Source organism: Elephantulus edwardii, unplaced genomic scaffold (assembly GCF_000299155.1).
Source record: "Elephantulus edwardii isolate Elephantulus edwardi_28Jun2011 unplaced genomic scaffold, EleEdw1.0 scaffold00401, whole genome shotgun sequence".
Lineage (NCBI taxonomy): Eukaryota > Metazoa > Chordata > Mammalia > Macroscelidea > Macroscelididae > Elephantulus > Elephantulus edwardii.
Genome location: NW_006400151.1, coordinates 703445 through 715672, shown reverse-complemented (window position 1 = coordinate 715672; position 12228 = coordinate 703445). Strand labels below are relative to the sequence as shown.

Genomic DNA, 12228 nt, shown 5'->3' with positions numbered 1-12228 from the left:
GACCCGGCCGGCCCCTCCGGCCCTGCCCACACCTGGCGGGCTGACCGCGGCTATGAGCTGACCATGCGCCCTAACAGTGGGTTGTCCTCGGTGGGGGAGAACTGGCCAACAGTCGCTGCCTTGGCTCTTCAGTCTGTGTGACAGGGTGGGGACGGGGCAGGGGGCAGCGACGCTTGTGGAACTGCAGTTCCAGCTGCAAACACGGAGTCTCTTCCCAAGTCGGCTGCCGGCTGAAGTGGAGGGACGCGGAGGGAAGGCCGGGACCGGCTGATGACTCGCACGATTAGGTTGGGAGTAGGAGGTTGGCAGCTGTGTCACGGGGAGCCTCGTCGTGGGGGAGGCCTGGCCCTTGGTCTCCGGGCGGAGGGACTACAACTCGTCAGACCGGATGACGTGGAAGAGGGTGACGTTGTAGAGGATCTGGTGGCCGTTGTTCCACGCGTAGAGCGCGCGGTCCTTGGGGTTGTAGTCCAACATGGAGATGTGCGAGTACTTGTTCTGGAAGGGGATGTCTATGTATTCGTAGGTGGAGGCGTTGGTCTGGTAGGCGTAGTGGACCTTGGTGCCCCCTGAGTAGCCGTTGGTGACGTAGAGCGTCCCGCAGATGATGAAGGCCTCGCCCGCACTGCGCTTGGGGTAGCTGGTGTTCCAGGTGTGCAGGGTCTGCAGGGACACGGGGTCCAGCTTGCTGAGGACGATGTTGCCGGCGTTCTGGTTGGTGGCGTACACGGCCCACAGCCCGTTCTCGTCCACCATGAGGTCGATGTCCGAGTGGCCACCCCATGCGTAGTGGTACATGTTGTTGTAGCCGGCGTAGTCCAGGCTCCGCGACTTGAGGATGCTCTCCGTCTTCAAGTCGAAGCGGATGATGATGTGGCTTTGGAACTTGTTGAAGTAGATGGAGCCGTTGTAGACCACCTGCCCGGTGCCGGACCAGGGGTGGGGCAGGCGGTGTGAGGTGAAGTTGTCCGTGTTCATGAAGTCACTCATGGACCGGTACTCGCGGACAAAGCGGTTGTTGTGGTAACCATCCATGTACCAAACCTGGGGGAAGAAGGGACCCCGTTAGCGCAGACAGAGAGCCACAGCCACATCCCCAGGGGTGGGGTGGGGTCTCTCCACACACAGGGGACCCGAGCGTTCCACACCCTGGATGCTTGAGAAGCAGCCCAGAGGACCAGGTGGCACAGTCCTGGGAGCACGGCGTCACAGCCATGGAGCGCCGCGCGGAGGGGATGCAGTCCTGCTCACCAGAGAAACAACCGCCCAGTTTGCACAGAGGCAGGGGTAGGGGGTGGGGGGACACACGACCCAGTAGCCTGTTCTGTTTGTTTTCAGGGTGAAAACACACACTCCGACAACCACTTTTCCACGTACAATTCAAAGACATTGCTTAGTGTTTTTTCAGGCCAGGCGGTGAGTCTCGCCTCTTTCTCTAAACCACCCACCACCTTAAAGCAAAACCAAGGCTCAGACTCAACCACCGCGTCCAGTCCCTGGTGACCTGCAGCGACCCTCCCTCCAGTGTCCAACGCTGGAAATCTTTACAGGAAGACACTGCTTCTCTTCCCCCTGCAGCTGGATTCAAACTGTTGACCTTTTAGTTAGTGCAATAACAAAGCTCCACACCCTCAGAGCCGCTCCAAGATAAACGCCCTGCCCCCTAAACAGCTCACCTGACCAGCCAGGTCTGACCTGACACAGGACGGAGGGCAGTTCTCTGCTGAAACAGACTGACAGCAGCTGGTGCAGCTTCTAGTTTATGAACTACGCTGTCGTCAGCTGCCTTGGAGCGGGGCCTGCGCACAGCAGGCGGGCCGGGCACAGAGACGGCCGGATGCAGGCCTCAGGCTGACTCCAAGCTGACCTCCTCTGGGCGTCCGAGCTGTAGGTCACCCGGGAGGAGACGGTCTGTCGAACCTCCAGAGCAGCATCTCGGGGTGAGCAGTGCAATCGCCCCTGACCACACTACCTGAGCTCCAGCCCAGTAACCGCAGGCCCCCCAAATTCCCAGAATACTGAAGCCGACTGGCGGTTTAAACAGGGCTTTGGGGCACAGATTCGGTTTAAGATGGAAAGCTGTTTGGGGGCAGTATTTGGGGTTCATGGCTGTCTGCAGGGTTGCCACCACAATGGGCTAGAAAAGCACAACAGAGCCCCCCCAAGTCCTCCACCTGGGCCCTTGTGGGCGGTGATCAGGGGCCACACTTGTGCGTACGGCTGTGTCCCTGCACCAGAGGCTGGCCTTTGGGACACCCAACTGAATGCTCAGTCCCACTGACGCAGGGCCTTGTCCACCCAGGAGGAACCTGCCTTCCATAAGGTTGTGGAAACCCCCACCATGCGCAGAGGGGCCCAAGCGTGGGGCTACAGAGGGAGAAATTGCCAATTATGGCGTAAATGGTCGTTGACTTGAAAGCTGTCTAGACGTTTTACAAAACGCTTTAGTCATTTTCCACCAATATGGGAGCAAATTAGAAGGCAGCGCAGCCGGTCGGCGCGCATCTGTCTGGCAGCGAGACAGCTGCTCGATCCATCAAGGCTGCAGAGCATCGGGAGATTAAGGCCGGCTGGTCCAGCCGAGGCCTCGCACACGCGTGGAAAATGAAAAGCAATTATAACCTTGGTGCAGAGACGCCTACCAGGCGCCGAGGTAGAGACGGGTTGTAGCCCTGTCTCCACTTTGTGTTTTTGTTTATGGAGCTGGGTGTAGCTGAAGCTTTTATACGAGGCAGCCCACAGGCCAGCCCTCAAGAATGTGGGACACGCAGTGCCAGGTGGGTCCAGGGGACCAGTGCTGTGTGCTGGTGACCCGCCAGCCTCTGCTCGACTGTCTCCTGAGACAGAGAACTCACTGCCCGCTTCTCAGCTTAGAGGATGCTCCCTGCTCCTCCGACTCTCCACCCAGCAGCCCTGCCCGTCCCCGTTCATCGGACATGTGACTTTGGTACAGGGTTTTAAAACCTGCCTACGTGATTATAATGGACAGTAGACTTGAAAACCACAGCTCCAGCTAGAGAGAACCATTATCAGCGCACAGAGAGCAAGTGGCTGGCCAGCTCTGCCTGCCCAAGGGACAGAGATTCACGTTCAAACGGAGCCTTTGAAACCAGAACCCAGCAGTGCAGGCTGCCGGCCTGTCCACAGTGCTGAGGCCACACAGCCAAGCTGGCCCAGGTGAGAGCTCCTCCTCACTCTCCCCACCACTGCCATCTGCCTTCGGCCAGGGAGGGCAGCTCAATGAAGGGCAGAGCCCGCGGGGCACTGGCCCAACCACACAAATGCAGGGATGAGTCTGGGAGTGGCTTTGCTCAGCTGCTTGGGCAGGGAATTCGGTCTTGGCTTTGGCTCAGAGAGCATCTGTCACCATCCCCCTGATGGAATCACCAACGTCAGGAGATGGTGACACGTGGAAGGAAGCAGCTAGCTGGACAAGGGGAGAGGAGAGGCAAGAAGCAGCTCCGGGCTCGGGATTAGATGTATGGATGCTAATGGGGATGGGCCATGCCATCCCCTCCCCACCCCGACCTGCAGGGAAGAGGTGAAGGGGCCGTTCATCCTGCTAGTGAGGGTGGGATGTGTGAAGCCACAGCGCCACAGTCTAGCCTGCCAGACGGTGCGTCCTCCAGGGCTGTCATTCTGAGCGAGCCCTTCACACAGCTGGATGGCTCTGGCCATGCTCAGAGGACAACTAAGGACTTTGAAAGGGGTCTGGATGGCACAAGCCATTTGCGATTGGCTGCTCGCCCCAAGCTTGGCCGTTCTCATCCACTCTCTGGTGACGCAGGAGAAAGGTCTGGTGATCTGCTTCTGGAGAGAAGACGGCCAAGGCCTCTCACATGACCCTGCTCTGTGGCACATGGGGTTGTTCCATGCCGTCCAGTCGGAGCTGACCCACAGCTGACCCTCCAGCAGTTGAGCCCTTGGGAAGTGGTTGCCCATCTTCCTCGTGGAGCAGCTGGTGGACTTGAACTGTAGGCCTTTGAATTCGCAGCACAGCTCCTTACTGCTGGGCCGCCAGAGCACCGTGGGATGGCCACGAATCAGGATCAACGCCATGGGACAGCTTTGGGTTGGGCTGAACTTTCGAGTACGAGGCTCACCCTCCTTGTGAAACGACTGTCCTTCAGCAATCATGCCATCCCACTAATTAAGGAGCCTGGTACCACAGCGTGTAATATGTTGGGCTGCTAACAGAAAGGTTGGCAGTTCAAATTGCCCATCCATCCTGAGAGAGAGAGATGGGCTATCTCCTCTTGGGAAGACGTGGCCTGGCAAATCCAGTGAACAGTCGCTACAAGCTGACACCGACGCAACAGTGGAACGTGGCCCCGAGCATGGGGAGAGAGGAGCTCTGAGGGCCAAAGACAGCTGAGAAGTGAGCTGGCCCCTCCGAGGACAGCCGGAGACAGACCAGCATCACGTCACTGCTGCGTGGCTCAGCCTTGGGAAGAATCCGTCCTGTGAACGAGGCCCCTAGGGGGTGTCACACTGGCAGGTGTTAGGGGGCCTGAGTGTGGGGGCTCAGCCGGGCCTCAGCATCGACAGCTCTCTATGCCTAGGGGAGGTAAGACATGTCCAGTCCAGAGGCCTGCACCTGAGCTGCGGGGGAGGGGGCTTCAGGAGCGCACGTGACCAGCAGCACCTGGCAGCTGAGCTGAACCAGCCTCTGCTTGCGGCGCACTGCCTGGTCCAGGACCAGGTACACAGCTGGCGCTTACTAAGTGGGCCAGGCAACAACCTGCAGGCTGGGTGGGACTATCGGTGCCCGGCAAGGCCCCTGCAGGCTCTCTTCACCCCTCCAGCCTCAGGCACTGGAACCCACACTGATTTTCAGGTGATTTTGGAGCGAGTTATGGGACCCTGTGAGGGTGTGATCACAATTAGATGGGAGAATGGAAAAGATAAAAATAAACCCAAACAGGGACAAGCACCCCTCTGGCTGATGACAGGCCCCGGGAGGGGCCTCCTGGCGGGGGGACTCAGACGCTGAGCTGGGTGCAGGGTGCCTGGCTCTCGGGTAGAGAAGGGGCAGTCCGACGACAGCCGACCACACGTGGGCTCAGCGGTGCCCAGCACCCAGCCAGCCGTCCCTGGCTCTTCTCCATGCGTCCTCCCTCCCTCATTCGCTCTCAGCAGCTCAGCTGCCATCAGGAATATGTGCCCCTGGGGGAACCACGTCACCAAGCAGAAAATCAGGGTCTAATTATTGGAGGACTCCACTGCCGCCCGACAGCTCTGGGCCGACACCCTCGCTGTGCAGGAACAGCTGGGCTTGCAGGAGCCGCACGCTCCAGGTCTAAAAGAGGACCATTTGATCGGTGATGGTGACAAGGGAGGACACTGATACTCAGGGCCACGAGGCAGGCCCGGAGTGTCCAATGGAGGCCCCCTGCAGCGTAAAGCATTGGTGCGTCCCCGGAGGCCAGCGTGGCTGCTGGGCCTGGGGGGCAGTGGGGCAGTCTGTGCTGTGTGCGGGGCAGCTTAACCAGCAGGAACATGCTGTTGACAGCAGCAACGTAGCCGTGGGCGTCCCTGAGCTTCCCGAGCACTCCAGCGGCCCTCTCACCTCAGCTGCTTTACATGTGGGGCTACCCAGGTGAAGTGGTTAGTAAATAAATGATTAATAAATAAGTGATTAGTAAATAAACCCAGTTAATCGCAGGCTATCTTGCTTCTTGGATTGTCCAGGAAGCAGTAGGGGTGGGAGTCTGCAGGCCCGAGGAGACCAGGCAGGGGGGATGCGAGGGTGGAGGCTGGCAGCAGGACATCTTAGTGATTGGGGTAGACACCTGTCCCATCAAACCACCAGTCAGCCTGTTCTAAGACTCTGGCAAGTCATGCGACCACCCCGAATCTCAGTTCCTCATGGACAGGGGGATGGGGGTAGCCTTGCACTGAGGGGCTACTGAGGGGTCCACCAGGACACAAATGCTGCAAAGGGCGGGACTCAGGGAGCGAGAGCTTCAGGGCACAGCTGGCTCCACTCACCGCCACTGCGGCTTCCTTGGGGAGGACATGGCAGTAGCTGCCGAGTGGAGGCCGTTCTGCGTCCAGGAACTGCACCATGGGCCTCAAGGCTCTCAGAAGCAGAAGAGCAGGCCTTTCTTCCGAGGTCCCTCTGGGTGAACCTGCACTGCCACTTTCCTCTGGTGATGGACTTAACCACGTGTGTCCCCACAGCCTCACTCTGGTGTTCAAAGGTCTGGGGTTCATCCCCAGAGGCTCCATCAGTGCCTGGGACAGAGCCTGCCCTCGGGGCCCACCTTTCCATGGTGGTGTCTGCTACTGCTAACGTCACCCGCACCTGAATTGAGAGGACACTCCTAAGCTGACTGTCCAGCAGAGGGCTTCCCGGAGGGCATATCCGAGAAAGAACAACTAGCCAGCTTGAAGGAACCCTAAGCTTTGGAAAACAAAGCAAAAACAGCATCGCTTCCCAAATACCCAAAGCCAACCGTTCTGAATTGGCCAGCAGCCACAGCTGCTCACGAGGACTCTCTCGGAAGAGCCTCCCTGCTCACTTGGACGGTCTGTTCTCACTGGGCAGCTTAGAGAAGGTCTGGCTAGCCTGCAAGTGAGTTCTGGTCCTGCCCTTTGCTCCCGACGAAGGGCTGTGCCAAGCACGTGGCCCCTTTTATGAGCAATCCCTGTCAAAGGCTTCCAAAGGTGAAGAGATTGGGGGATCACCCAGCCTCCCAGGAGAGGAACCCGATTCTCCATTCCCACTCGGCAGCCCTGGGCCAGGTAGATGAGCAGCTCTCAGATTTCAGTCTCTTTCTCAACGCAGACCAGAGCAGTGGGGGCTCTGTGGACGCGTGTGTATGTGTGCATCCATATGCACGAGCGTTGTGTGTGTGCACGCATGTGCACAAGTGTGTATGTGTTCACGCGTGAACATGCATGTAGTGTGTGTACTGCACGAGTGTGTATATGCATGTGTGTGCATTGCACATGTGTGCATGTGTACTTGCAAGAGTGTGTATATGCATATGTGTGTGCATTCACATGTGCACGGGCATGTAAGTGCTCATGTGTGTATGCATGTGCACATGTGTGTATGAATGTGCATGAGTGTTGTGTGCTCATGTATGTACATGTGAATGTGTGCGTGCACATGTGTGTGTGTGCATTCGTGTGTGTTTGCACACGCACGTGCTCCCAGCACACCTCGGGCGACGGAGCTGGGTAAGAGCAACCCATGTTGCTGGATGCCCACTCTGGCTGATGCCATCAGTGTGAGGACAGCGTCCAAGAGTCCACAGAGGACTAAGAGAAGGAAGCTGTGCAGGGCGCTCTGGTTTTATGAGGCAAGGGTCACAGACATCCTGCAAGAGGCTGCTGGGAAAGGGGACATGGAGTTTCCCGACCGGGATGGGGCGGGCAGGACAGCACGGGAGCCTCTGCAGCCCTCCAGTCGTGGTGGACCCTCCAACATCATTCCTCGCCTCTCGTCTCTGGGGACCACCAGTGAGCCCCAGGCCACCTGAGACAAACAAGAGTCTCCATTCCCGAGGCTCTTCCTCTGGAAGAGGAAAGCCCGCCAAAGCGCACGGCCTCTTTCATGAATCAAAAAGGAACACACGTTTCCATCAGCTATGAAAGGAATGGCAAATGACATACAAATGAGATGTCATTAAAGCTAGAAAAGCTAATGGAACCTTCTCCTGATGCAGAAGCAGGGAGAAATCTGGGATCTGAGATTTCTGCTAGAAAGAGACTTGGAACGCCAGCCCCGCCCGGCTCAACCCACCTTGGCCCAGTTTAGCACAAACCAGCATCCCAGGTCAGGACCACTCACCATATCCACAGTCCGGGCACTCCTAGTTCATCCGGGCTACCCCAGCCCCATGCAGCCCAAGCCAGCTCAGTCCAGCCCAGGTCAGCCATCACAATTCAGGTTATCTAAACCCAGGCTAGACCCCTAAGCCATTGGCTGTCCAAGCTCAAGCCAGTGAATGCTCACAGCTCAGTTCAGCTCAGCCCAGCCCAGACATCCCAGTTCAGGTTATCTAAACCCAGGCTAGATCCCTGAGTAGAACCCAGCTCAGCTAGTCAGTCCACTCCAAGTTACCCCAGGCCTGTCCAGTTCATCCCAGGCCCACCTCAACCCAGCTACTCCAGCCTGGCCTCACCCCGCATGCTGAGGCAGAGCTATGCCTGAGAGGGACCCTGAAAGGGACCAGCCCGCTGTGTCCTTGGCCCCAGCTGTCCTCATCTCACACCCCCGCCCCCAGCAGTCTGTGACTCTGGGTGGGCACACAATGGACTGCAAACAATCCTCTGAACTACCCACTGTGGCCCCAGCTGGAGGCTGGGAGGCAGAGTGAGTCTGCAAACAAAAGAAGGGGTGTTTTGATGCCCTTTCACCAACGACCCTGGTGCCCAACAATCAGGCCTGCACTCTCACTTCCGTATGGTGGGGGAGGAGCCTAAGCTCTGGCTCTGTCTTCTCAACTGTGAAATGGGCTGGCTAAGTGGGAGTTGGGGAAGACGCTGATGTTTGATTTCTGTGACAGTCCCCTCAGCTCCTGCTACCCCCCAGACTCCCCCCAAAGTGTGACTGAGCAGTGATAAGAGCAATACTTCTGCTTCTTCTTCAGCATTTCCAGCTTGAAACAGACAAGCCTTTTCTACAGTCACTGCTCCCATCAACGACGTGTTAGCCTCTTGTCTACTGTGAATTCCCCAAGGAAGAGGGAGCGGCCGGAGGGGTGAGGAGGCAGCGCAGGACGCCAAAGTCTCAGGAGGGACGGGGAGGTCACCCGGGCACCTGACCTGTCCTAAGGCCATTGCCTCAGGGACAGTCCACTCAGTGGAGACTTTACCTGCCTTCCCCAGCTGCTCCTTGGGGTTCCTTGGTGGTCCCCACACTGCAGGCTGCCTTTGAGGTCTGGAGTCAAACCTATGGGGCTCCTCATCTGGGGGAGGACCCACTAGGAGAACTGAGAGGTGACCCTCCTCAAAGTCCTCCTGGGACCACACCCCCTGGAGGACCTTTGGTTTGTCCAGTCTCTGGGCCTCCAGATGAGGTGAAAGCTACAAACCAGGGCCAAGCTCCTAGGAGAGTGACTCTGCACAGATGTGAGACCCCAGCCACTCAGACACTTACCCTATTGTCGCCTTCGGGGGCCAGAGGGTCTGTCATCCAGGACCCGAACCTCGAGCCAGACGTCTTGATGGTCACGGGGTCACTGATGCCTGTCAGCTTGCCGCAGGCTGGAAAAGACGCACGTGGCGTGGGGAGGAGGATGTGAGGGCTGCGGCCATCGCTGCCCGCCTGGGATCCCCACCACTGGGTGCTCAGGACAAGACTCAGTGCCAGTCACGGGGTTCTCAAGAAGGGCAGCCCCCCCCAGGCTCCCCTCCCCCCAGCCTCCCTCCCCCAGGACCCCTCCCCCAGGTGCCCTCCCCCAGGACCCGTCCCCAGGCCTGGTGCTGCCCACACTTGACTCCCCCGCTCATGAGCCTTGTATGTGGCCAGACATGGGCCAGGAAGAAGGGGCTATCTCCATGCTGAGCTGGGGTCTCCGGTCTCGAGGGAGGGGTAAGTGGTGTTTCTGACTGGAGCTGAAACACGCAGCTGGGGACACTGACCCATCACAAAGCGTTAGAGTGGACAGGTCTGAAGGGACGGAGCAGCTCTCCCCTCACAGATGGAAGGTGGGGTTGTGATGGACTTGGGGTCACAGGCACCCAGGCAGGTGGAGACTGGACCCACATCTGGCTTAGCCGTGTCCTCCACAGCCCCCACCTCCCCGGTCAGCAGTCACTCAGCACACATGTACCACTCACTCCACCTTCGCCTGCCATATTGTGCCCACTCCCTCCACAGAACAGAGGGTCTCAGCTCCCCTCCGATGGACACCCTCCCCCAGCTCCTCCACACCAGGGCCTAGGCTATTCCGGGGAGCACTGGGGAAGGGTGCCACTCTGCAGGAACAGACTCTAGGGGCCCCTAGCCCTGCACGGTCCACGTGTCCAGTCTCCTCCCTGGTATGTGGCCTCCTGCCTCCCATGATGGACCAAGGAGGCCCAGGGCCCTGCAGCTCCCTTCCCCCACTCATCCCCCACCCACAACCCACTGACACCTTAGCATAAGTCCACAGTCCCTTCCCCCACTCTTCCCCGGCCCCGCCCACTGACATATTAGCATATGTACACAGTGTCGGCAATGTTCAGGGCCAATGGGGGCTTGTTTCCATTGATCCTGGATAATCTTAGAGAGCCTGCGATGGCTGGGGGCAGGGGAAGTGACCAGCCCCATGAGGCCACACCCTCTGCCCTAAGGTGGAGCGTGGAGGGGGAGCCCTGGACACACCTGCCCTGTGCAGAGGAGCCCTCTCGGGGCAGCACCTGGCCACAGGTGGAGCTGGCTCTCTACCTCACCTGAGGTCCAGAACCCGGTGCCAGCACCAAGGCCTGGTGCCCAGATATGAAGATGAAATGCCAGCACTCCCATGCTGTTCCCTTCTTAGGGCCACTGTAGGAAGCCAGCCTCGCCCCACAAAACCCCGGGCAGGCTCCAGGCAGGAGGACTCCAGCAGGGATCATGGAGGGTTCTGACGGCACAGCCACCCCACCTGTCCGCTGCCACCCTCCCTGCATGTCTGCCCTGATCAAGATCAACGTGGAGAAGAGAGAGGGAAGGGGAGAGGGAGCCAGTGGGCTGAACTGTGAGGACGGCGAGAGCACTGTGAGGACGGCGGGCACATGACCCGGGAAACCATCAGAAAGAGCCCTCCACGCTAATGCCCGTCAGGATCTCACAGGGACGCAGGGTGCACTCAGCAGAGGAGAAGCTGGGATGCAGAAACCCCAGCTGGACTGTCCAGTCCCCTCACAGTGGGTCACCCCTCGTGCTGGCGACTAAGGGAGCTGGTGACAGCAGCTGAATTCCTGGGGTGACGATGGGGATGCCAACAGAGACCCAACATCCCAGCAGCACCCATTGGGGCTGTGGGGCCTCACATTCTGGCCTCATGCGACAGACACACTTGTCCCCGGTGCACAGTCCCAATCTTGACCCAGGGGATGACCGGCGGCGGGCTGCCCAGAAGTCCTGAAGCACCGTCTCCGCAGAACAGTTCCACCAGGCCACCTGCTCTGCTCGCTCTGAGCCCATGGTCTCTGCTCAGGATCGAGCTCCAGCTCCTGTCCCACCACCCACCTGTCTCGGCTGGATGACCTCCCAGAAAATGACCTGACAGCTCCCTCCCCCACCACAGGTCGCAGGACAGGCACCCCGGGCAGGGCAGGCACCTGGCCCCGAGCCCAGCTTTTCTACCGCCTCACGTTTTTGTTCAAGCTGCCCCCTCATTCTGAGATGCCACCCCCTTCTGATCTGTGCACTTGTCCTTCCTGACCCCTCAGTGTGACAAGCCCATTCAGGGCGAGAAGCTGTATCTCCTCCCTCCATCCCGCAGAACTCAGCCTAGGGATATGCGGCAGACGCCTGCGTGAACTAATGAATCAACGAATGGCACGCCTTTCTGTCACGGGAATGGGCTCCCGGTTGGTTCTACAGAGGGAAGAACCCTCACCTTCCAGCAAGTTCTCCTCAGTCTATTGCTTCACCTTCTGTTCTAAGGGAGGGGAGGAAGGGGAACATGGTGCCACATCGGGACACCTGTGGCCCACCAGCCACTCACCCCCGACTGTGGTCCCCACTCTGAGCTCCTGGTCTGGGGAAGAGGGGTGAGCACATGTCCACGCCCACCCCAGAGACTCTGCAGTAAGGACAGAACTGTGAAGAAACCCTGGAAGTCTGGCAATGAGGGGTACCGGAAGACAAAGCCATTGACAATACTGTGAACCGAGTCCCAGCGGTGTGGAGCCACCAGCCTTGTGCTGTTGCCCTGGTCCTGTCTCTCTGCCCAGCACTGCCCAGTCCCACTGGCACCGTTCCATACTTCAGAGTCCACCTCAGCACCTGTCAGCCTCACCAGACCCCAAGGAGGCCAGCCCAGCACACAGCAGAACCCTGTCACACCACCAGCTCCACCCCGCATCACTACGCCCCGCCCAGCCGCACCCCACCCACAAGACCTGCTTGATCACAGAGCAGCCCCAGCATCTCCAAGCTCCGGCACCTCACTGCTGGCTTGTGCTGGCAGGGTGGGTGTGGGGGGGGGCGTGTGCTGGAGTGCCCCTGACAACCTCCCTGGGAGAAAACCCGTGTCAGGAGTCAAGTCGGCTCCTCGCCCCAGGCACCTCCGGGTCAGCATC

At 59.1% G+C, this 12228-nt stretch overlaps 1 protein-coding gene across 2 annotated transcripts in view; it reads right to left on the bottom strand.

Moving 5' to 3' along the window:
• Positions 1-211: 211 nt before the first annotated feature.
• Positions 212-12228, bottom strand: part of OLFM1 (olfactomedin 1) — a 40544-nt gene continuing 28527 nt past the window's right edge. The window contains exons 5-6 of one of the 2 annotated variants that reach the window (XM_006902377.1): positions 9113-9219; positions 212-1044 (exon numbers count right to left, since the gene is read on the bottom strand). In XM_006902377.1, the coding sequence (XP_006902439.1) occupies positions 370-1044; positions 9113-9219 (782 nt within the window). In that variant the 3' untranslated portion in view covers positions 212-369. The remainder of the gene's footprint in view (positions 1045-9112; positions 9220-12228) is intronic. The other variant, XM_006902378.1, reaches the window with a different exon arrangement.